This window comes from Diceros bicornis, chromosome 13, assembly GCF_020826845.1.
Source record: "Diceros bicornis minor isolate mBicDic1 chromosome 13, mDicBic1.mat.cur, whole genome shotgun sequence".
NCBI classification, from domain to species: Eukaryota; Metazoa; Chordata; class Mammalia; order Perissodactyla; family Rhinocerotidae; genus Diceros; species Diceros bicornis.
The window spans coordinates 42,143,736-42,167,164 of record NC_080752.1 but is presented as its reverse complement, the minus strand read 5'-3'; the positions used below and the strand labels follow the sequence as shown (position 1 = coordinate 42,167,164).

Sequence of the window (23,429 nt, the reverse complement as noted above, 5' to 3'; positions counted from 1 at the left end):
AAGCCTCTAACATGAAAGACAGCAAAATAAAATAAAAAGGACCTGAAGGAAACAAGAAACCACACTGTAAGTAGATGAAGACATCCCAAAAGGTAAAATCAATATCATCAGTGAGATAAGATATTGCAACCATGAAACAAAAACAGCAACAAAACGCAAGAAAAGAATACTATTCAGAAACATAGAGGTATATATATCAGAAGAAACAGAAGAGTTGAGGATGGATACCTTTGTGGAGTGCGGCTGGGCATAGAACTACTAATTTTTATTATAAACATACTGGTATTTGATTATTTAACTTAGATACATGTATTATTTTGATTAAAAGTTTTGGGGCCAACCCGGTAGTGTAGTGGTTAAGTTCGTGCACTCTGCTTCGTGGGTTCAGATCCTGGCTGTGGACCTACACACGGCTCATCAAGCCATGCTGTCGTGGCGTCCCACATACAAAATAGAGGAAGATTGGCACAGATGTTCCTCACCAAAAAAAAAAAAGCGGGGCTGGCCCGGTGGCACAGTGGTTAAGCTCTGGTATGCTCCCCTTTGGTGGCCTGAGGTTTGCAGGTTTGGGTCCCAGGCATGGACCTACACCACTCATCAGGCCATGTTGTGGCGGCATCCCACATACAAAAATAGAGGAAGATGGCAACAGATCTTAGCTCAGGGCCAATCTTCCTCACCAAAAAAAAAAAAAAAAAAGTTTCTTTTTTAACAAGCCTCTTTTTTAACAAGCCTCTATCTAAATCCTTGTGTCAACGACATCAAGGAGCTTGTTAGAAATGTAGGCCCTCAGGTCTCGCTCCCCCTCTAGAACTGCTGAATTTGGATCTCCAAGTGTTTCTTAAGGACATTAAAGTTTAAGAAGCACTGCTCTAGTTGATTTTGATGCAAGTGGTCCAGAACTAAACATTACTAAATCGGCCCCTCAAGAACATCTGCATTAGAGGAAGCTATGAAGAGAACCAAAAGATTTTAAATCAGCTCCTTCTATGATGACTAGCCTCACCCTAAGGCAATTCTAAGAGTAATGGCAAAAATGTAAAAACTTCCAAACTGGCTGCACACATGGAATTCTTCTCTACTTATTTAGGTAGAGTGAGAAGAAACCAGGCTGAATGATATAAATCTATCACAGGTGTTTAAACATCTTGCAACAGTACCATCTGGTTTGACTGTTCGGGCTGGTTTTCCATCCAGGCCAGCTGGCAGCCCAACACAACCTGGGGCAGTGAGGGATTATACAACTTTCCCTGTCTGGGGTAGTTTTGTGGAGATGAAGCAGAAAGGAGAGGTTCTATTTCTAGCAGATCAGTCCTGCAGGAGAAGTTAATATAGGGTCTCACCAATTGGCTCCTTCTGGTTCCAAGAATGGGGGCCAGAAACAGCTTAGGGTTTGGCAGCAGAGGGCTGACTGCCAACTCCTTTGTGAATTAGACAGCTATCAGCTCCTTAGCTCACCCTTTCTTCCTGTTTCTTCCCTTCCTCTGAATGCTTTTGCAATGCCACTTTGAGTGACTCTCTGATGAGCTGGACTTCAACTTCTGAAGCAGAGAGTTTCCTTTCAAGCTCGATCTTTTCTTTGCTCAAGGCTTCTGTCTTCTGTGCAAATTGTGCACGTAAGAAAGTGTTCTCTCGCTGCAATTCCTGCAGAAAGATTCTCGATATATAACTGTTCCTTACCCTTACAGTCCCATGTACTTTACTTATCCCCAGCATACTTTGTGGTCAAATATCACCTTTCTCAAAGAATTCCTTCAAGCAATGCTTCTCAAAGTGTGGTCCTAGGATGCTTCAGCATCACCTGGGAATTTGTTAGGAATGCAAATTCTTGAGCCCAACTCCCAGGCCCACTGAATCAGAAACTCTGGGGATGGGTCTCAATAATCTGTGTTTTAACAAGCCCTCTAGGTGATTCTGATGCACACCCACATTTCAAAACCAGTGCGTTAAAGCAATACCTAAGGAGTTGTAGTATAATGGAAGGAACACAAGATATCAGAAGACCTGGGCTCAAGGCCCGGTTCTCCTCCACTCATTCTCTATATGATCATCGATAAGTTCTTCCTCTTTCTTGGGCCTCAATTTTTTCATCAGTAAGTTAGAGGACTGAATTAGATTTTATCTAAGGGCCCTTCTCACTCTAACATTCTGATTCTACAAGACAGAACACTGGTTTAACAGGCCCACTACCTAGTGGGCCAGTGCCAAGGCCAGTACCATAACCTGTCTAATACCTATCACTGAAAAGTCCAAATTGCAGAAGTGTGGTCAACAAAGCAGCCTTCTTTTAGAGCCACTGACCTCAGTGAGGATGGCTTCCTTCAGTTGCTCCTAGACATGGAAGAAGAAAAATGAAAACGGCTCTAAAAAATCCCCCATTACCTCTGCCTCTCCCTCCATTTGGCCAGGGCTGCTAGTAGATTAAGACTTCTCAGAACATCACCCAACTCTAGGACTTTATTATGTACCTCGCTCTGCCTTCCTTTTCTCTCAAGTAGGTCCCAACACCAAGGCACTGGTCCAGTCCAAGGTATCTGGACTTCCACCTGATTCTACCTTCAAGCCTTTTCTGCCCCTACAAGGGCAGAACAAGGAATGCTTTACAATTAGAATGTTTACTCTTTGAGGGCAAGGACACTTTACATCAATTGGTCCCTTTCCTATCTCCTGGATACCTAAAATTGCCAAGCACAGGGAAGACACTGATTTATGACAAGCAGAATGCCATCCTGGCTGCCAATGCTTACCTGCAGCCTCAGCAAGCAGACATCCCCAAAGGGGGCAGGGCGGCCCAAAAGGGCATTGTGGACTTGTAGTTCACTCTCTCGCACTTTCTGCTCCAGCTGAGAGATGTGTTTTCTCTGCCTGCAAAAGCCAGTAGAATGAGGGTCCTGACACTAACTCACCTGCAATATGAGCCCCCACTTTCCTTAGATGGGTACAATCCATACCGTGTAAGCAAAGACCTTAGATTCTCGGCAATACTGTTTTGCTGAAGGAGGAGGAAGGGGAAATGCTGAACGGAAATGAAAGATCAGCTGCAAAGAACTGGCTGTCCCTCCCAGGCACTCCCCAGAGCTCCTGCAGATAAACACAACTGGTCTATCATATTAGTCAGTTACATGACTAGGCTGCTTACAAACCTAGCTTTACCATGACGCAAGGTGTGGGCCTAAACAAAGGCAGATGTGCTGCCCTGGGGAGACCTCATTAGGTGCCCTCAGTGGGGGCTGGGAGAGCAGAGGCTGGCCGTATGGCACCCTGGCCCTCTTACTTGTCAATGAGGAGCTCCTTTTCCTTCAAAAGGTGTTCATTACTGTTCAGGATGCTGATCCACTGTGCTGGTTCTAATGTGGGCAGTGAAGGAGCAAAAGCAGCGGGATGATGGCAGATGGCTCCGTTCTGAAGCTGAAAGACAGGCGGGCCCAGAGGGGCTTGATCTTGACTCATAGGCACCTGAAAACACCTGAGCAATACCTAGTTGTGTCTGCAGTCAAGGCTCACTTTGGCTCAGCATGAGAAGGCCTAGTGTTTATGAAATAATTTTAGCTCTGATGCATGACTGGAAAGAACCTGCCAGGGAGACTTGTGCCAACTGGACACTCCCTGCACAGAAAGGCTCCAGTTTCTAAGAAAAGGTCAGTTATCTTTCATTATCTGGCAACAGAGGTAAACCAGGAGCTAAGATGTCCTCACCAACGAAGAAAGGAGAATATGTCCTGCTTCGTTCCTTCCCACTCTTAAGCAGCACAAGGACTTTTTTTTTTAAACACAAAAGTGGTATAGAGGAAAGAACATAGGAGTTCAAAGATGGTTTTTCAAACCCTAAGCTCTGGCACTTACCAGCTTTGTGACCCTGAACAGATTACTTATTTGAAGAACCTGGTAAATTTCTACATTTAACTCATCAGAACGCTATAAGGATGAAATAAGACTTTGTAAATGAAAGTACCTAGCCTAGTGACTGGTACATAAGTACACAATCAGTGTTAGTGTCCTAGCTCTTTGGGTTTTCCCTTTACTTCGGAGAACCTACCTGCTGTTTTATTAGACCACCAACAGATTCAATGGCATTTTCACAAGGCTTCATTTCCAACCCACAAACATATTCCCTCTTTCTTATAAATGTTTTCTTTAGAGTTAAAACTTATAGGACAGTTCTAAGATCTGCAAAGAACTGACAAAATCCAAGAAAGAAGGGCCTCTACCTGCATTTGCTCCATCTGTAAACGGATCAACTCCAGCTGCTGCCGACAAGTGCTGAGCTCACAAGATCGCTCACGGGGATGCCAAGGGTCAGGATTTGGCTGCCACACCTGAGAGGGTAGAGGGTTGGAGAGCCCAGGAGCAGGCTGGAGTCCCAAAGGGAGCACCCCACTGCTGCTAGGGTGTGGTCCATTCTGCTCACATACCACCCCACCGCCTGGTGCCTTCTTGGTCTCAGGCAACACTTTGTATAACTCCTTGTTTGTGTCGGTTCTTGGGTTGTGGAAGTGGACTCGGTAGTGGGGATCTGTATAAAGTGTCTCCATCATTGCCGACTGATTGAGGGTAGACTCCATAGCGGGAATATCAAATTTCCTCATCCCTTCTTCTCTTTCATGGCCCACTGCTGGATACCAGGACTGCTCAATTCCGTTTTCTCCGGCAGCACCACAAAGATACATGAAATCTCTAGATAAGCCAGCAGAACGTTTCATTGCACCGAGGTCTCCATTTCTTGTCATCCCCACACTTTCAGCCAACCCTGACAAAGGGAGTTTGGAGGAAGAGGGTCCAGCAGGTGTAGAATTTGGCTTGGCAGGAGAGGTCCCCAAAGTAGAAGGCATCACATGGGCTGTTGGAATGGTTATGTGGCTTTTGATGGGCTGGAAAGAAGGGCTGCTACTTGAGCTGCAAAAATCTGCGGAAAGAACAGTCTTCCATAAGTCAAAACTGAAGCAGCAAGCTTTCTTGAGTTTGGCTGCTATGCCAGACGTTCTCTGCCTGTCCTGAGACCAGGCAGAGAGGGCACTATCATCACAAGTATCAGGCAGAAAGACACGGCAGCCTAACTGGATCTCAAATGCCATTCTCAAGGCAAACCAACAAAAGGCAACACTGGCTTCACTTGTAACTTACACCCTGCCCTTTGTATTTGAATAAAAAATCTTGCCAGTCAACAAACAAAGCTAAAAACTAAACTTTAAAAAAACAATCACTTACTTAGGGAAATGGATTAGGTCCTACTCTTCTGGCAGCTGGGCAACTCTAAACTACAATCCAATCTAATAAAAATATCCTTTGCAAGGGCTGCCAGAATCCTCTGTGACCTCCAAAAGCTGCCCAGTGAAGGTGAGCAATGAATCTAAACTATCCGAAGAATAAGACGAACTGGATAGTGCTGCTCTGTATCCAGGGCAGAGAATACAGCATCTGAATCAGGATTCTGTTCTCTCTCCCACACACCAGACCTGACTGCCTGGATACGTGAAGTTATTCTTAGTAACTCTCAGGTTTCACTCTAGCACAGCGAGCACTCTCAAGTGGGTACACGCTGAAATCCTCTATTTTGTATTTTGCCTTTCACTTACCCCCTTATTTGTATCCAACTGTGATTTTTCACTTTTCCTTCAGGCTGGATTTACGTTTCCTTTAGCTCCTGCCTAGTCTTGGGAGACAACTCTCCGATTAGCCCTGCCACAGAAGGTTCACATTTTTACATATTTCCAACTTTCAAGTTGGAAGAGGACTACTCTGAAGAGGACAACAAGGTCACAGAACCAACGTGCCAGGGCAGTGGGCTGCAAACAAACAAGATAGGGAAATGTAAGGAAACATACCTATTACTTTCAGCAGGCAGAAAACTGAGTAAGGGGACAAGGAATATAAACGTCTTTTCTTTTCAACTACGTCTAGTACTCTTTTCCAAACCTAGCACATCTACCATGAAGAAGAGTAGACTACCAATTTAATTAGTTCCTCTTTTTTTCTTTCCATCAACCAACACAGAACACACTCAGCTAATGAAGACAGATACTATAACCTTTCCCAGAACTATATGGGTATAGATCAGCTACCATCTTCTCATATGGGTTTGTAAGCAGCTCTTTAAAAACACAGACAAGCCAAATTATCTCTTATAATGTATGCAGAGTATCTAATTTCCTATACTTAGATGATTTGGGGGATATATAAAAGGCCATACAAAAAACAAAACAAAAACCAAAAAAACCCAGTAATTTCTGATAACGTGCATCACCCTCTCAGGACCAAGAGAAAAGAACATTTCAGAGTCAAAGGACACAGTTTTTGAAATCGCAGAACTTAAATATAGGACTAGTCAACAGGGTTAAGGTAGACTGGTGGTGATGAAGACTTCCAAGACTAGTAAGCTCTCTACTTGAAATTTTCCATAACGGCACCATAATATCCGCTCTCACCAAGGGTCCCTGCTCTCAAAGTATAATTATGGGACAGAAGACAGTGAGATGGTGACATATGAGGGAGCTACTATGCTGAACTTATAACATAACACCTCCCTTCCATTCTCCATCCACAGCACCATTCTCTCTCAAGACTCACCAAATTCAGTTTTGAGCCCATAACCCCCAAAGTAGTAATGCCAAAATCAAAGCCAAGAAAAAAGGTATCAACTGACCCAGGAGAATACGGTTTTTCTAATTTTCTAGTGGGTGTGGTCCATCTATGGATGACAGAATAAAGTGAGGTCTTTGTCAGCATTTGTAACTTGTCTATTGGGTTTGTTTCTAGCAAACTGCTACAAAACGTCAAGTTTAAACACTTTTAAGTCTGGTTTGTGTCTTAGAACACCATAAAACAGTTTTTTTCAAAAGGGCCACTATATTCTGTAATTTTCAAAGGCTTTCAAAATTTAGCGTATGAGATACATGATTTTTTAGATAAGTCTACAATTCCCAAAATCATTGGGTTTCTGACACTTTAAGGATCTATTTCTAAATCTTTCCTCTCCTCAACCACATCACCTGCTCCTTAACCCTGCCAAAAAAACAACTCATTCTTTCTAGCAACCCTGCTTTCTTGGTAAGCAGTAGATTTAGCTATCGCTAAATCTTGATCATTTCTGTCTACATTTCTTACTGGTTTATGAAGTTTGGTAGTGTGAACTAAGTCAGTGACTATTTCAGTCTTTAGCAAAGAGCCGAAAGCCCTCTGAGCTCTCTGGTAACCACCTCTACCCTGCCCCTAAGAATCAAGGTACAGCAACTTAGTGAAGGGTGGAATCAAAAGCAAGCCTGTTCAATTAAAGATGCAACAATGAACTACATTTTACACCAGTCATAAGGGTTCTTGTCAACTGGGCTCCAAATAAACCACGCTAGATTCATGAACAAAATGAGCAAGAATCAATATTAAGATAAAGACCATGGTATATAACAAACATGGCAGAAAAGACACCTTGGATCCTTTAAAAAGAAACTTCTAGACAAATGGCTTTGGCCACTATGTCAAGGCTACTATAATTTAAAAAGAATGCATTACCAAGGAAATACATATATTTCCCCAAAGGAATAAAAAGTGCACACACAGTCACACACACAATCTGTGTAACAATTTGACAGAATTAAACACAGCCAGTCAACTCAATAGGGGGAAAAATCTAGACCATTATTTCATTTTAAAAAGACCTATTATTTAGTCAAAATGAAAAAGACCCCATGACTGCACATGTAGAGAAAACCTTAACAAGTCATAACTAAATTAATAGTAACACTTTGATTATACAAGTGATGGAAAGAATACTACAGTCAGAAGACCCAAATCTGATAACTAACTGTGTGACATTAGGCGAGGTACTTAACCCCTCAGGGAATTTTTGTTACTCACTAGCAAAAAGGAACTGGATTAAGTGATTTTTGTTTGTTCGTTTTTTGAGGAAGATTGCCCCTACGCTACCATCTGTTGCCTATCTTCCTCTTTTTTCTTTTTTCTCTCCAAAGCCCCAGTACATCGTTGTATATCATAGCTGTAGAGTTGTAGCTCTTCTATGTGGGACACCACCTCAGCATGGCTTGATGAGCGGTGAGTAGGTGTGTGCCCAGGATCCGAACCGGCCAACCCTGGGCCACCGAAGCGGAACGCGTGAACTTAACTGCTACGCCACCAGGCCAGCCCCTGGATTAAGTGATTTTTCAAGTCCTGTCTACCTCAAAATCTATGATTCAATTCTACTTCATATATGCTGAGCAGCGTGTCCATATACACACAGCTATCAAACTATTAAAATTAAATGCCAGGTACCTAGGAGTTAGTACTAGCAGATGTGTTTGTTTTTTTTTTCCTTTTCATTCTTCTTTTATTTTTTCTAAGCTTTTCTATCCTTTTTTTTTAAACAGCTTTACTGAGATATAATTCACATACCATACAATTCACTCACTTGAAGTGTACAATTCAATGGTTTTTAGTATATTCACAGAGTTGTGTAACGATCACTACGACCAATTTTAGAACATTCTCATCACCCTAAAAAGAAACCTCTTACCCTTTAGTAGTCATGCTCTACTTCCCCTAACTTCCCTAGCCTTAGACAACCACTAATCTACTTTCTGTCTCTATACAGACTGGCCTCTTCTGGACATTTCATATAAGTGGAATCATACCATATGTGGTCTTCTGTGTCTGGCTTTTTTTTACTTAGCATAAATGTTTTTAAAGTTCATCCATTTTGTAGCATGTATCAGTACTTCATTTCTTTTTATCGCCAAATAATATTCTATTGTATATATATACTACATTTTACTCATCCATTCATCAGTTGATAGCCATTTGGGTTGTTTCCATTTTTTGGCTACTATGAATAATGCTGCTATAAGTTTTTGTGTGGACATATATTTTCATTTTTCTTGGGTATGTATTTAGAAGTAGAATTGTTGAGTCATAAGGTAACTCCATGTTTAATCTTTGGAGGAACTGCCAAACTGCCTTCCAAAGCACCTGCAACATTTTATATTCCCATCAGCAATGTATAAAGGTTCCAATTTCTCTACATTCTCGCCAACACTTGTCATATTATCTTTTTGATTATAGCCATCCTAGCGGGTGTCACATCTGATAAAGTTCCAAAGTAACTAGTTTTGTGACTTTAATCAACTCATTTAATCACTTTGAAATTCAGCTTTTTCATCTGTAAAATGGAAATAATAAAATATTTCATAGAGTTCTTAAAGGCATTAATGAAAAAATGTAGAAAAAATTTAGCACAGAATCCATCACAAAGTATTTAATAAATAGTAATTAATTATTATCATTAGGTCCTCTGCCCTCTAGAAACTCACCATCTAAAGGAAAAACAAAACACTCTTGTAATGTACTGCCTAGCAGTTATCACTTAATTTAAGTGCAAAAACAAGTAGCAGAAATAATAAAGATACAAGATTGCAAAAAGGAAAATCAGTAAGGGGTGGGAGGGATGATAAAAGTCTTGTCAGACACTTCACTAGATCTTGAAAAATAAGATCAGCATAGCTAGGAGGGGCAAGAGGAGGTGGGAATAGCACAAATTGCCCCAGATTAAAGGAAGAAAGAGCTCAGGTATAGAAAAAAATCTGTACTTTCAGAGCACAGTAAGACAACAGACTGGTGACAGTAGGAAATACATTTGAATGGGTGGGATAGGGCCAGATCACAGAAGAACAGAGGCCTCTGAACTTTATCCTTCAAGTAATGGAAACAATTGAGGATTTGCAGGAAAGCAAAACCATGAAATCAGGCTTTGAGAAAGATTAATCCAGCAGTAGAGGGTAAGACTTGAGGCCAAGAAATCTATTAGAAAGTTGTTTTAGATATGACAAACAGAAATTGAGAGGAAGAGAGCAGCAGTGAGAAGCATGGGGTACGAAGAATCCAGCAGACTCCCTGACTGAATGGATTGATCTACGAATATTCTGGAAATGACAATACATCTGGAACACAATCTGAAAATGACACCACATATTGGTAATAAAATCATTAACCCAAACTTACCCTCTGCAATGTCTGAGCATGATGTGCCAATGGCTGTGTCCCCACTGTCAGCTACACTTGAACAACGGCTGAAGCGGCTCCGAAAGGCCTCGGAGATAACTGGGGTCTGCCATTCAGTCCCCAGGGAACTGCCCTTCTGAATCACACTGGAACCTGGAACAAATGGCGTTTCCCACCTTTAGTGTGAACCAGCTGATGTAACCCCACAAAACTGTTTACAAAAAAATCACTTAAATCTATGAGAGAATAGCAGCACCCCACCCCTTTCTCTCTCCTGTGCCTATTTCAGCTACTCTGAGTTAGTTAATTTTACATGGAAACAGCATGAGAGGTGAGAATGTTCAAAGACAGAAAAAAGACCTACTTGGGGACCAGCCAGTGGCGCAAGCGGTTAAGTGCGCGTGCGGCAGCCCGGGGTTCGCCGGTTCGGATCCCAGGCGCGCACCGACGGACTGCCTGGCAAGCCATGCTGTGGCAGTGTCCCATATAAAGTGGAGGAAGATGGGCATGGGTGTTAGCCCAGGGCCAGTCTTCCTCAGCAAAAAGAGGAGGATTGGCAGATGTTAGCACAGGGCTGATCTCCTCACAAAAAAAAAAAAAAAAAAAAGAAAGAAAAGAAAAGAAAAAAGACCTACCAAGAATCCAGGAGTACTGAGACAGAACACAGTAATATTTATTAGCAGCTACATTTTTTGAAACCTAGAAGCCATAGCACTTTACAAACATGATCTCATCTACCTACTTAATACGGAAAAGTATTATCACCCCTATTTTACAGAGAGTAGAGCTGAGATCTGAACCCAGGTTATTCTGATTCCAACGCCCACATTCTTTCCTCTTACAGGGTTTCTCAACAAGTGCTTTTGGCATACTGGGCATGACAATTCTTCAACGTGTAGTCTATACACTGCAGGATGGTTTAGCATCCCTGGTCCCCACCCACTAAATGGCAGTAGCAGCCCTCACCCCATCCCACCATCCCTGTGAAACCTGAAAATGCCCCCTAGGATAAGAGGCAGTTCAGTGCCCTGTTGAAAACCACTGCTTGACTGCACCAGGGTCATGGGCAGGGTGAATTCAGATCAAGGTAAGTCTTGAAAGTCAATCTGAAGAGTTTAAGACTTTATTTTGAGGGCAATGCAAAGAAACCACTAAAATTACTGAGCAGGTAAGACAAATAAGACTGATGAGATTTATTTGACTTTATTAGCTTGTGGTTCAAGGGCTCGTAGGCAGGAAGTGTTCAATAAATACCTGATTTACTAACATACTAGCAAAGACTTAAATTCAAATTATTTTTAAAAAACCACTATAATTTTTCTAAATTGTAACTGATGATCCATGTACACAAACAAAAAGGTAATGGCAGCTAGTTATTCATTTAAAGTGTCAAAGTTTGAGTTTAAATTAGAAAAGATGGTTCTACAGACTCTCTGATCTAGTGGGAAGCAAGTGATATTTGAACATAAAGCACCTTATTCCCTTCTTCCGAATTTAGTGCTTCTCCCATCTTTTTTTTTTTTTTTTTAATTATTTATTTATTTTTTTCCCCCAAAGCCCCAGTAGATAGTTGTATGTCATAGCCGCACATCCTTCTAGTTGCTGTATGTGGGACGCGGCCTCAGCATGGCTGGAGAAGCGGTGCGTCGGTGCGTGCCCGGGATCCGAACCCGGGCCGCCAGCAGCAGAGCACATGCACTTAACCGCTAAGCCACGGGGCCGGCCCCTCTCCCATCTTTTTAACCTAGTTTCTTCTACTTTTGTTCCTTTTTTTGCTACCCTTACTTCTGCTTTCTATTGAAGGCAACCTAACTTTCTCCAAGGACTTGTTTTATTCTTTGGGTCACAGTGGACTGCCTGGTTTGAAAGAATCTATATACACATAGTAATCTGTAATCTTTAATAGAAGACATAGCCAACAATCAGAGCCTCTGATCAGCGTAAGATTAGCCAGTGTTACTATACTAAGTTAGTGTAATTCTAGCCAGAAACAAAGAAATTTGACCTCCTGGTGAGTCTATACGGCGTTATCTCTCTAGTCAGTGTACAATTTGCCAGGTCTTTTGAAATAGTGAAAATTGACCAAGGGCCTCTATTACCATGTTCCTGGCCTCCTACTGGAAACTACTCCGTTACTACTACTAATCTTCCATTTTTCACCACTATCTCTTTCCTATCCACCCACTGCATACAACAATTCTAAAGAGATATTCGCTAAAATGAAGTATGTTTTGGTATACAGAGGCTTATGCTTATTTCAAAATTCAAGTTTGCAAGTGAAATTTTTTGTGTTAAATCACATGTCCTATCAATAGCATCCTTATCAAATATTAAGACCATTAGTTATCAAATGATAGACTACTAAAGACAAAGCCATCGGAAAATCAGTGAGCTTTGTTTAGGCATTGCTACATTCCAAAAACTTGCATTATACACATAATTGTCCTAAGAAATTGTACAATCCAGCCTTAAGACAATGCATGGCACATAGCAGAGGTTCAATAAATTATCTGCTGAATGAATCTTGAAATGATTCAACAAACACTTATCAAAGTGCCTACTATATGCAAGGCAGCGTGCCTAGGAGAATATAACAAATATCTACCAAATGTCTGCAGTAAAGCACTGTGGGCTTTTAAAGTTAAATAAAGCATACCCTTGGTGGAATAAAATGTACCCTTTTCTTCATAAATACCCCAGAATTCAAAGTTATTTTTCTAAAATGCTACTTCCTTTTTGAATATACCATATCTACTTAATATGTCTATTGAGTGTGTATATACTTATATATGTTTACTATATATAATTAATATATCTACTTAGTATATATACTGAGCTTTAAAATCTTGTCAATCCATTCTAGAGATAAATTCCGGAGTCTCTAGTGACAACACAACTGAGACTGTTGGCATCCAAGAAGAATTCCAATCTTTGTGGGCTAACAGATGATTGACCCGCCCACAGGACTACAAAGACAACACAGAACACAGTAATTTATGCTGTGTTTTTCTGATTTCAAATGGAACTATGTTCCCAAGTCATTCTGTTCCAATCTTTTATGTGTCCTCCCCTCCCAATCAATCATGTGGTCTTGTTGGAATCCATGTAGGACTAGAGAGTTGTTCTCTCGAGAGACTTGTTTTTCTATTCAATGTAGCCCCATGTTATTTTTGTTCCTTTAGTACCAGCATTTCAGTGAATGCTTGTTTGCTCAATATTTCCTTTAAAGGAAATTTCTGTTATGAAATAACAGAACAAAGGTCAGAATTTAACCCAGAAAACTTTCACTACTTACCTGGTGAAGTGGCATGAGAGATTCTCTCACTTTGGTATTTCTCCTGCATGGCCATCAACACAGTTATTTGAACCAACTGTAGAAGGAAGGAATAACTAGTTAGATCTCTCCACTATCTTTTAATTCCCTGTAACTCATGCCTATTCAACTGAAACTGTCAAAACCAGAGTATTCAAGTATTCTTTCACATGTGTTATTCCTAAGGATATTTTTTAAGGCAAAGCACCTCCCAATACCCTACTTCTCTTCCTAAAGCAAGGAGAGAAAACCTAGAACCCAATAGAAATTCCCAATACTGATCCTATACGGTCCTAGAACCCCTCCAATTGTTGCAAAAATTAAAAATAATATTACTTTTAATTAACAAATTTTGCTATGGATCTTCTTAGCCATGGGAACAGGATGGGAAGGTAGGGTGGAGAAAGAACCAAATAACCAAACCAACAGTTAAGTATTACAGCTTCAATTATGATTAACATAAAACAAACTCTCCAATTCTTCCAGTAATGAAAGTTAGTCATATGATGCACAAAGATGGACAGAATTCTTGATCATAAGTGGAACCCCAATCCCCAGCTGGGAACATGAGGTTTTCTTCTCATTTCCCCACTCCTTAAAACATTTATATTTACTCTAATGGTAGGTGCTGAGAATTTGGCAGAAGTCTGATTACTATCTGTGTAAGCAAAAGCTTTAATTAACTGTAACTATCAGCAAATAATAATATCTTATATTTGCATAGTACTTGAGAGGCAGTACAGGGAAGTGGTTCAGAGTATGGATTCTTTTTTTTTTTTTTTTTTGATATATCTCTTTTTTTTTTTTGTGGGGAGATCAGCCCTGTGCTAACATCCGTGCCCATCTTCCTCCACTTTACATGGGATGCCGCCACAGCATGGCTTGCCAAGCAGTGCGTTGGTGTGCGCCCGGGATCCGAACCGGTGAACCCCGGGCTGCCGCAGCAGAGCGCATGCACTTAACCACTTGCGCCACCGGGTCGGCCCCCAGAGTATGGATTCTTGATCAGACAGCTTGGGTTTGAAGGCTGACTTAGCAATTTATTAGCTGTGCAACCTTGGGCAAATTTCTTAATATGTATCTCTGTGCCTCAGTTCCTTCATATAAAAATGACGATAAATACAGAACGTAATTCATGCTAATTCATTTAAAATTAACTTACAACAGTGTCTGACATACATTAAGTACTCAATGTTATTATTACTTGGCAGCCTATGTCAATAAAAAGTGGCACAGTATGGTCCCTGGAAGATAAAGTATGCATCTAGAAACTTTGAATCTGTAAGAGCCCCAAAAGCATTTGAGACAAACTCTGTCGATAGAACACAATTCTCAAAGGTGAAATTCAACTTTGGAGGGGGAAAAAGGGCTATATGGTACTATTCCTATAATGTACTTTACTGACCTCTATAGTTTTCTCTTAGTAACAACCACCCAAACTTTCACTAAATCACTGCGTCTACAGTGGAAACGGTACTGAAATTCTAGGTCTTCACATACTTTATTCAGTAATAAAAGCTTCAATTTATGGCTAGTATCATTTAGTGTATTAATGATGACACAGAAGGATTAGATTATCTACCTACTAGTGATATCAAAATCCTTTTCTTTACCCATTTCTTAAAAGTGTAACAAAATGGTAGCCCCATTGGATTCTGAGACCTTTCCAAATTCAAATGAGTTGAAAATAGGATGACAAAAGAACTCTCAGTTAAGTATAGAATTACCTTATGACTCAGCAGTTCCACTCCTAGGTATATAGTCAAGAGAAATAAAAGCATATGTCCACACAAAATCTTGTACATGTATGTTGCATAGCAGCATTATTCATAATAGCCAAACAGTAGAAAGAACTCAAATGTCCATCAACTGATGAACAGATAAATTAAATGTCGTATATCCATACAATGGAATATTATTTGGCAATAAAAAGGAATGAAGTACTGATATATACTACAACATGGATGAACATTTAAAACATTATGCTAAGTGAAAGAAGACAAACACAAAAGGCCACACATAATTCCATTTCTATGAAATGTCCAGAATTGGCAGATCCATAGAGACAATAGATTAGCAGTTGTGAGGGACCAAGAGGAGGCTGGTGGGGGAATGGACAGTGACTGCTAATAGATATGGGTTTTCTTTGCAGGGTGATCAAAATGTTCTGAGAATAGATAGCGGCGATGGCCACACAACCTTGTCAATGTACTAAAACCACTGAATTGTACACACATAAAACTGATTTTTATAGCATGTGAATTACATCTCAATTTAAGAAAAAGAACTCCCATAGGAGTAAAACAGTACGGAATAAATAATTCTTGGGGCTGGCCCCGTGGCTTAGCGGTTAATGCATGCGCTCCGCTGCTGGCGGCCCGGGGTTCACATCCCAGGCGCGCACTGACGCACCACTTCTCCGGCCATGCTGAGGCCGCGTCCCACATACAGCAACTAGAAGGATGTGCAGCTATGACATACAACTATCTACTGGGGCTTTGGAGGAAAATAAATAAATAAAATTAAAAAAATATATATTAAAAATAAATAAATGATTCTTGACTTTTTCCTACTAAGTTCAGAAGTAGACGAGCTACTAGTGGAAATTTTTAGGACCATTTGAAAGAGACAGAGATTTCTTGAAATAAAAGTGATGGGACTGGCCCGGTGGCATAGTAAAATTTGTGCACTCCATTTTGGTGGCCTGGGGTTCCTGGGTTCGGATCCTGGGCATGGACCTATACACCGCTCATCAAGACACACTGTGGTGGCGTCCCATATACAAAATAGAGGAAGACTGCACCGATGTTAGCTCAGGGCCAAACTTCCTCACCAAAAAAAAAAAAAAAAAGTGAGAGAAATGAATTACAAGAAACAACATAACAACCAATTATACAGCCAAGAAAGGTAGGAGTGAATGGAGACAGACAGAAAAAAAGCACCCAACATTGATAGTGTCTATTTTCAAAGCCCTTTAAACAACAGAAATATTCATTCATTCAATAAATTTAACATGTATTCAGTACTTACTACCCATGAAGCATTGTGCTAAACACTCTATAGGTATCATGTCATGTTTAATGCTCACATCAAACCTGTGAGGCAGTTACTATTACTATCCTCATTTTATGGATGAGAAAATAAAGGTTTAGAGAGGTGCAAGTCATACAGGTAGGAAGAGGCTTCAAAGCCAGGACTGTGCTCTAATGCTATAGGAGTCCAGTCAGTATTCTTTCTGTTTGTGACAAGGAAATAAAGGACATTACTAAGGTACCCCAAGTTGGGAGTTTCTGCCTCAGACACAGCCAGAGCTGCAACTCCAAAACAGTCAGGAGCAGGGACAGCTCATACAATTTCTTTTGCCCTTGGTCACTACCCAGGCTCTATTTCCCAAATTGCTACCCAAGGACTAAATTTTGGTTATAAGTATTACTCTCCTTGAAGAATCATAATCTTAGTGTGGAACGTCACACTTGGCAGCTGTTGAGAGAATCACATCAAGACAGGAGAAGATTTGAAGGAATACACAGCTGACAAAGACACATTAAGAATCTCACACCATCACACTATTTTCATGGCCTTGAGCATTCATTAAACCAGACCTAAAGAACGAGAAGCCAAATCGTTGCCAAAAAGTTGCCTTTACAAAGAACAAGTCCTGAGACACACACCACCACCAGACCGTTATAAGGCAGACAAGCCTAAGGGCAAGTAATGAGGCGTGGTGACCTTAATCATCCTTGCACCACCGCTCATCCCGACCTAGCACAGTATTCATCAACCAAAATTTACTGAGTGCCTACTATTTGCCTGGCTCTGTGCCACGTGGTGGAACTATATTGGTGTAAAACACACGCAGGGCTCGGATCCTCCCGGGTTACTGTGATGAAGCGCTGAATCCGCTCTACTGGACAAATACGCTTCAACACAGTAAACTTTCGGTTCATCCAAAGCCCCAGCTCCTCCTCGTCTGGAGCAGGGTTCCTCAATCTCAGCACTCCTGACACTTTCGGGCGGATAAGTCTTTGTGGTGGGGGCCATCCTGCACACTGTAGGGTGTTTAGCAGCATCCCTGACTTCTACCTACTAGAGGCCAGGAGCAATCCCCGAGGTGCGATCACTCAAAGCATCTCCGGACATAGTCAAACATCCCGCGGGGAGCAAAACCGCCCCGGCTCAGAAACGCAAGCCCAGGGCCTCCACAGGCGCTCCCGGTCCCCCACCCTTCCTTCTCCACTCCTCCTTCAAATCCCAGCTCAAACCGCCTCCTCAGGGAGGCTCCCTGCGCTCTCAGACTACACGGCGCCCTCTCTTCTGTGCTTTGTACTTCTCCACCCCACACTACTGAGAGCAACCGAGGAGCCACCCGCTCGACGTCTACTCTTCTCCCGGGACGGTGCGCTCCACGGGCGCAAGGACCGTGCTTCCCGCCGTCCCCCTGGCGACGGGCACAGGGCCTGCCATCTACAGAGGTACAGCAACTGCTGCGGAGCGAGTGGCGGAGGGGAAAGCAAGGCAAAGGGCGGGAGGCGACTGAGACACGAGCGGCCGTGGGGGGGCCATTATTTTAGGAAGCACAGACCGTGAGAGACGGAGGGGGCACGGCCTCGTCGCTCTGCGCATGCGCTTCGCTCTCCCGCCGCCCCCCGACCGAGATAGGTCGCGAGCGCCTGAGGCGCCTCCGGGGCTCCCCTAGGGGAGGCAGGGCCTATCAGTCTGACGGGGGCCCCCGAGGGGAGGAGGACTTACGTGGGCCTGAAAGCGGGCGCTGAAATCACTCACTCAGGGACACAGACTGCGGCTACCACGTCAGCCGCGGGCGACGATTTCGCCCTCAGCTCGCCTAACGGCCGTTACACGCCCTCCAGGCCGCGCGCCTCGGAGCGCGCGCCTCTCCGGCCCCGCCCCTTTCTGCCCGCCTGCGACCAATCAGGAGTCGGGCCGCACCGGTGCCCCGCCCCTGCACGCTGCCTTCGGCGCCGAGAGCGGGCGCGTCTCTCTGCGCATGACCTCGCCGCCTCTTGTAGTCTTCTCCTCTGCCCCTGACCCGGTCTCGCCTATGGGCGGAGCCATGCTCTCCCAGGCTTGGAGCGGCTTGCTGGGCCTGTGCAGATGGAGAAGCTGGTGAGTAGGGCGAATCACTCGGGAATCACACCCAACCTGCCCCACCCTTCTCCCATTCCCCACCACTTATCAGTTCTCCCACTCGAAGGCGTGGGTCAGGTTGTGACCAGGGGTTAGGGTGTGGCCTGGGTCACTGCCTTGTCAGAGTTAAGGCTCAGTCTGTGGCTGGGGTCAGGGGTCAGGCTGGGTTAGAGCCAGTGGTCAGGCTGTGACCAGGACTCAGGTTGAAGAGTACGGATCAGTCTTGCCTCCCCACCGAAACTCGGTCCCCAGAAAAAGGAACTAAGTTTATTTGCATTAATATATACTTAAGAATCAGACTGGGAAATTGTTTAAAAGGAGGAACAAAGCCATCAACCAAAGGAAATTAAATTCCAGGTATTTGGAAACCTGACTTGGGAGGGAAAGGCATTAAAAAAGTGTGTGATTTCTTAACTTTGAAGAACCAGATATAAAGAGAGTTAATTACTGGATCAAATTCACTCTAGAGGAAGGACTCTGGGGACGTGCTCCAAAGTTCTATCCCCAGCCATCTCATAACTTTTTAAGGTAAGAATATAGAAGGCATAAAATAGCAGATTTAATGGATGATGAATCTGAGTATGATATGATGGATGAAGTTAGGGGGTATTGTCTGAAATTAGGACCAGAAGACTTTGTTAAAATACAAGTGGTAAGGCTAGGTGTCTAAATGAATAAATTTGTGGGCTGGGGGTCAGGAAGTAGACTGGTGGGTCGTGGAAACATCCACTTGATTGCTTCTATTTCTTTTGTGAGAAGCATCTGTGAGGAGGGAGGGAACAGGCACACACGAGACTGAGAAGAATGGGGAGGATTTGAAGAGCTGATAACAGAATGAAAGAGAAATGTGACTGGAAACAGTGAAAGTGCTGAGATTTAAATTTACAAATGGCAAACAGTACATTTGTACAGTTTTCTCCAATGGATATCTATATTTTAAAAGTAACTCCATTTCATACTTGCAATTTTCAAATCTGAATGACTCTTCATTTATATTTTAACAAAGACTTTTGGCACTAATCTCAGAGAATGTTCACGATTTTTAGATATGAGATATTCTTAAATCTTCAGTTACTTTATTATTTTAAAAAGACTTGCTTCGTATTTTAATAGAATATATCAGTGGAACTATCATCTGACATGACTGAAAAAGGACTAGAGTTGGCCAGATATGTCCCACCCCAATTTAACCAAAGAAAATGAGAAACTACCTGTATGTTAGTTATAATCATATAATTAGAGTTACTGCTTTCACATGCATTAAGTGTTGTCTGGTGGTTTATTTTATAAGCATCTATTGTTACACAACACAGAGGTTTCTTTAACGTGGTCAACTAAGTATAAAGTTCAATAGCTTCCTTATTTACTTAATTTTTGTTTCATTCTGTTTTCTCTCTGAGATATTTAAGCATAGTATGGTCAATAATATTTTGCCCTTATCCTTCAGGATATATTTTAAATAAGGGCAAGAGTTAATGCCTTCAATAGTTAAATCAGGACTATTTAAACAGTCTATTCCAGACCTATAAAGTCAATATGAATTCCCAGTGAAATGCAATTAATTGTATGCTGATTTTATAAATGTGTGACTTTGATGTACATAAAAAAATAATATGGATTGATCATTTGACTTAATTTTTTTCAGGAGCTGTTAAACTATTAAGTGACAAGAAAAGTTTTTGCAAATGAAACATTAAGACTGTTAAATTTAACTTTTGTTGCTTGTACCAACATATTTTCCCAAGAAATTGATTTCTAAAATGATCATTAATATCAATAAAAAGTAGTATTTCAAAAATGAAACAACAGGGGCCTGCCCCGGGGCGCATTCGGTTAAGTGCGTGCTCCGCTGCAGCGGCCCGTGGTTCGCCGGTTCGGATCCCGGGCGCGCACCCAGGCACTGCTTGGCAGGCCATGCTGTGGCGGCGTCCCATATAAAGTGGAGGAAGATGGGCATGGATATTAGCCCAGGGCCAGTCTTCCTCAGCAAAAAGAGGAGGATTGGCAGATGTTAGCTCAGGGCCGATCTTCCTCACAAAAAAAGAAAAAAGAAAGAAACAACAAAGAGGCACAGGGCCTTCTTGCGATTTTGTCAAAGTGCCACGTCTGCCAATTTATAAAGCCTGTCCTGCTTCCTGGTCCATACCACCTACTTCCTGCACTCAGTTGTCCTCTCTGTATGGTCAAAGACTGTGTCTGTGTACTGTTGAATCCCCAGGATTCAACACAGGAACTGGTACATAGTAGATCCCAACCCATTTTTGAATGAATAAACGATAGTAGCACAAACACTGCTGCCTGCATCCACCCTCTACCAGGAAGGAGGAGTTAATAAGGTTAGAAATAATTAATGGTCAGGATAATGTTATATGGATACATTCAATCCTAATTCTGAAATTGAATAGTTCTTGCCCATTCTGCAGAACAAAGGAGTCTTAGGACCAGCTGGCCAAGGCCAAGGAACTTTCCCTGAAATAAGTCACAGAGTCCCCATGTTGAAGCAGAGATCATCTGGTCAAACTCCTTCATTTTATTTATGGGGGAACTGAAACGCATAGAGAATAAAGTGACTTCTCACGCATTCACTCACACACATACCCCATTCCTCAAAGTGCTGAAGCTTTGTAGTCAGATTACACAGAAAAGGAGTCAGACAAAGTAGGAGAATTCCCTGCAATTTATTGGCCATACCCTCTGCCCTGCCCCCAACCATACTGAGCGGCCCAATCCCTTGGAAGAGCTCCGGAGAAGGGAAGAGAAGGTGGGATGAGGAAGCATAGCTCGAAGCTCAGTGGCCACAGTCCTTACCAGACAGTAGTTGGGTCATATATGGGTTCCATCTTCACCTTCAGCATCTCTGGTCCCTAACAAGAGAGCAGACTACTTGCCTCTCTCTAACTCTTCCTCCACCCCACTTTTCCCTCAAGCAACTAAACTAGAGGCCAAGCGCTAGAGTTGGGGGAGGTGTCGGGGTCGGATTTTATCCCAGCATCCAGCTTATCACCATCAGAAGAAAGATGGGAATCTAGGCTCCTGCAGGAAAGAAAGAAATGATTATAAAACAGCATTAGGAGGCTTTGAGAGCCTGGGAAACTTTTTAGGCTTAGAGGTTCCACTTTGGGCGATTATTACTAAATAATTCATGCATTCTTTCAACAAAGCTATCCTGGGACTGACTGTGCCAGTCCCTCTGTTAGATTAGGGGTGAGGTACATGGAGATACAGAAATGAAATGCACTCTCTAGTTCCATGTGGACCCCACTCTGTCCCCCTCACTTGCTGTTACCTGCCTGGCCCTGTATCTTGATATTTTAATCCCTACTTTAAATCATTTCTGGATAGTCTCAGGTTCTGATGAGGTATAAAACTCTATAACTACCAACAACCCCACAATGACAACTCTGCCATGTACTGCTGAGGAAGCTGAGACTGACAGCGTAACTGACTTCTCCCAAGTCATAAAGTTGAGCAGAGACAGGATCTAAGACCGGCACCTGCCAGAACCCAGTGTGCATGCCCAGACCCTGGTGCAACCACCAGAACTTCATCACAGCAATCCTGTGTACCAACCTGCTGAACTCCTGCTGCTGGAGGCATTGGACTCTGAAACCACATAGAAAGAAAGATTGAGCTTGAGGAGCCATCCTGACAGGACAAGGCCAGTACACTCCCATCATTTCAAAAGTGGGCAAAGGGGCTGACCACTTGTTGAAGCTGGGACTCAGAAGGGTGTGATGGGGCCAGCCCCGTGGCATAGCGGTTAGGTGTGCGCACTCCGCTGCTGGCGGCCTGGGTTCGGATCCCCGGGGCGCACCGACGCACTGCTTGTCAGGCTATGCTGTGGTGGCGTCCCACATAAAGTGGAGGAAGATGGGCACGGATGTTAGCTCAGGGCCAGTCTTCCTCAGCAAAAAAAGAGGAGGATTGGCAATGGATGTTAGCTCAGGGCTGATCTCCCTCAAAAAAAAAAAAAAGGGTGTGATGACGAAGCTTCTGTCTCTATTAAGAATGGACTTACTAAGGAGATAGGCTTTCCCATGAGGGTTGGAGTTTTGGAGGACTGTCATGGAAGAAAGGGGGGAGAGACTGTTCCAGACCAGCAAGGAGGATTTACAAAAGCAGGCTGTCACAAGGGACAAACAGACTGGGAGAAGAGTGAGCTCGTGTGGCAGGAAAGGTGAGAAAGGGAGGAGAGAAGCAGAGACAACTCAGACTAGAAGTTTAATGAGTGAGAAAAGGACGCGGGGCGGAGAGGGGCGGGGGGGGGGGGAGGGGCAGGGACACATCTCCAGATCAGAGGAGGGGCCGCGGAGGATATGGGCTTGGGGAGGAGACTTGGATTTAGGAAGGAGTGTGAGGGCATGAAGGGAGGACAGAGCTCAGTGAAGGGTGGGGGTCTCCGAGCAGGTCAGTGGGAGGCTCCAGAAGAGGAGTCAGGGAGGCCCTCAAATGATCCAGTTACCGCTTATGCGGATGGGCCCGAACACCATTCAGCCGGCTCCGCTGTCCAGGCTTTCCCGCGCTCGGATCTCCCAGGCTCGATTCCTCCCAGGCAGACTCTTCTGACTACAGGTCTGTGCACACGAGCATAAGAGTACGAGGCCCGCCCCGCCCTGGGTGGGCGTATGCGGGAGACCCCAGATAGACACAGTGACTTCCCCAAGATCCCGCCCTTTTAGTCAATCCCCAGCTCCCTCGCCCCCAACAAGCCCCGCCCTTGGCCACGCCCCCGACAGGATAGGCCAATCCCCCGTGCCGCCGTCCTCCAGGCCCCGCCTTAGTCCCGCCCCCAGGATGACTGCATCGGTAGGGGTCCGGCTCCCCAGCGCGCCTTCCCGGAGCTGCCAGGCAGGCAGAGGCTGCGGCGGCGGCCAGGAGCTCCCAGGGCTTCCTGCTCACCGGTTGGCACGGGCGTCCCGCCCACTTGTCGCACAGAGTGACTCGGCCGTGCAGGTAGAGCGTATCGCTGGTCAAGAAGCGGAACAGG

At 43.4% G+C, this 23,429-nt stretch overlaps 1 protein-coding gene and 1 long non-coding RNA gene across 5 annotated transcripts in view; both read right to left on the bottom strand.

The window, feature by feature from the left end:
- The window catches only part of CEP85 (centrosomal protein 85), a 30,176-nt gene extending 12,028 nt beyond the window's left edge, over positions 1-18,148 (bottom strand). For 2 of the 4 annotated variants that reach the window (XM_058553304.1, XM_058553306.1), the window contains exons 1-8: positions 18,047-18,148; positions 13,280-13,355; positions 9,985-10,137; positions 4,209-4,903; positions 3,275-3,408; positions 2,748-2,865; positions 2,302-2,331; positions 1,459-1,644 (exon numbers count right to left, since the gene is read on the bottom strand). In XM_058553304.1, coding sequence (XP_058409287.1) covers positions 1,459-1,644; positions 2,302-2,331; positions 2,748-2,865; positions 3,275-3,408; positions 4,209-4,903; positions 9,985-10,137; positions 13,280-13,334 — 1,371 coding nt within the window. In that variant the 5' untranslated portion in view covers positions 13,335-13,355; positions 18,047-18,148. Of the gene's footprint in view, positions 1-1,458; positions 1,645-2,301; positions 2,332-2,747; positions 2,866-3,274; positions 3,409-4,208; positions 4,904-9,984; positions 10,138-13,279; positions 13,356-18,046 lie in introns of those variants that run through there. The other 2 variants (XM_058553305.1, XM_058553307.1) reach the window with 2 other exon arrangements.
- A 3,147-nt stretch (positions 18,149-21,295) lies between these two features.
- On the bottom strand, positions 21,296-23,072 carry LOC131412990 (uncharacterized). Its single transcript, XR_009221884.1, has 3 exons — positions 22,905-23,072; positions 22,013-22,045; positions 21,296-21,475 (listed from the first exon to the last, which is right to left on the bottom strand). It is a non-coding gene; the product is annotated as an uncharacterized LOC131412990 (long non-coding RNA).
- Positions 23,073-23,429: the final 357 nt, after the last annotated feature.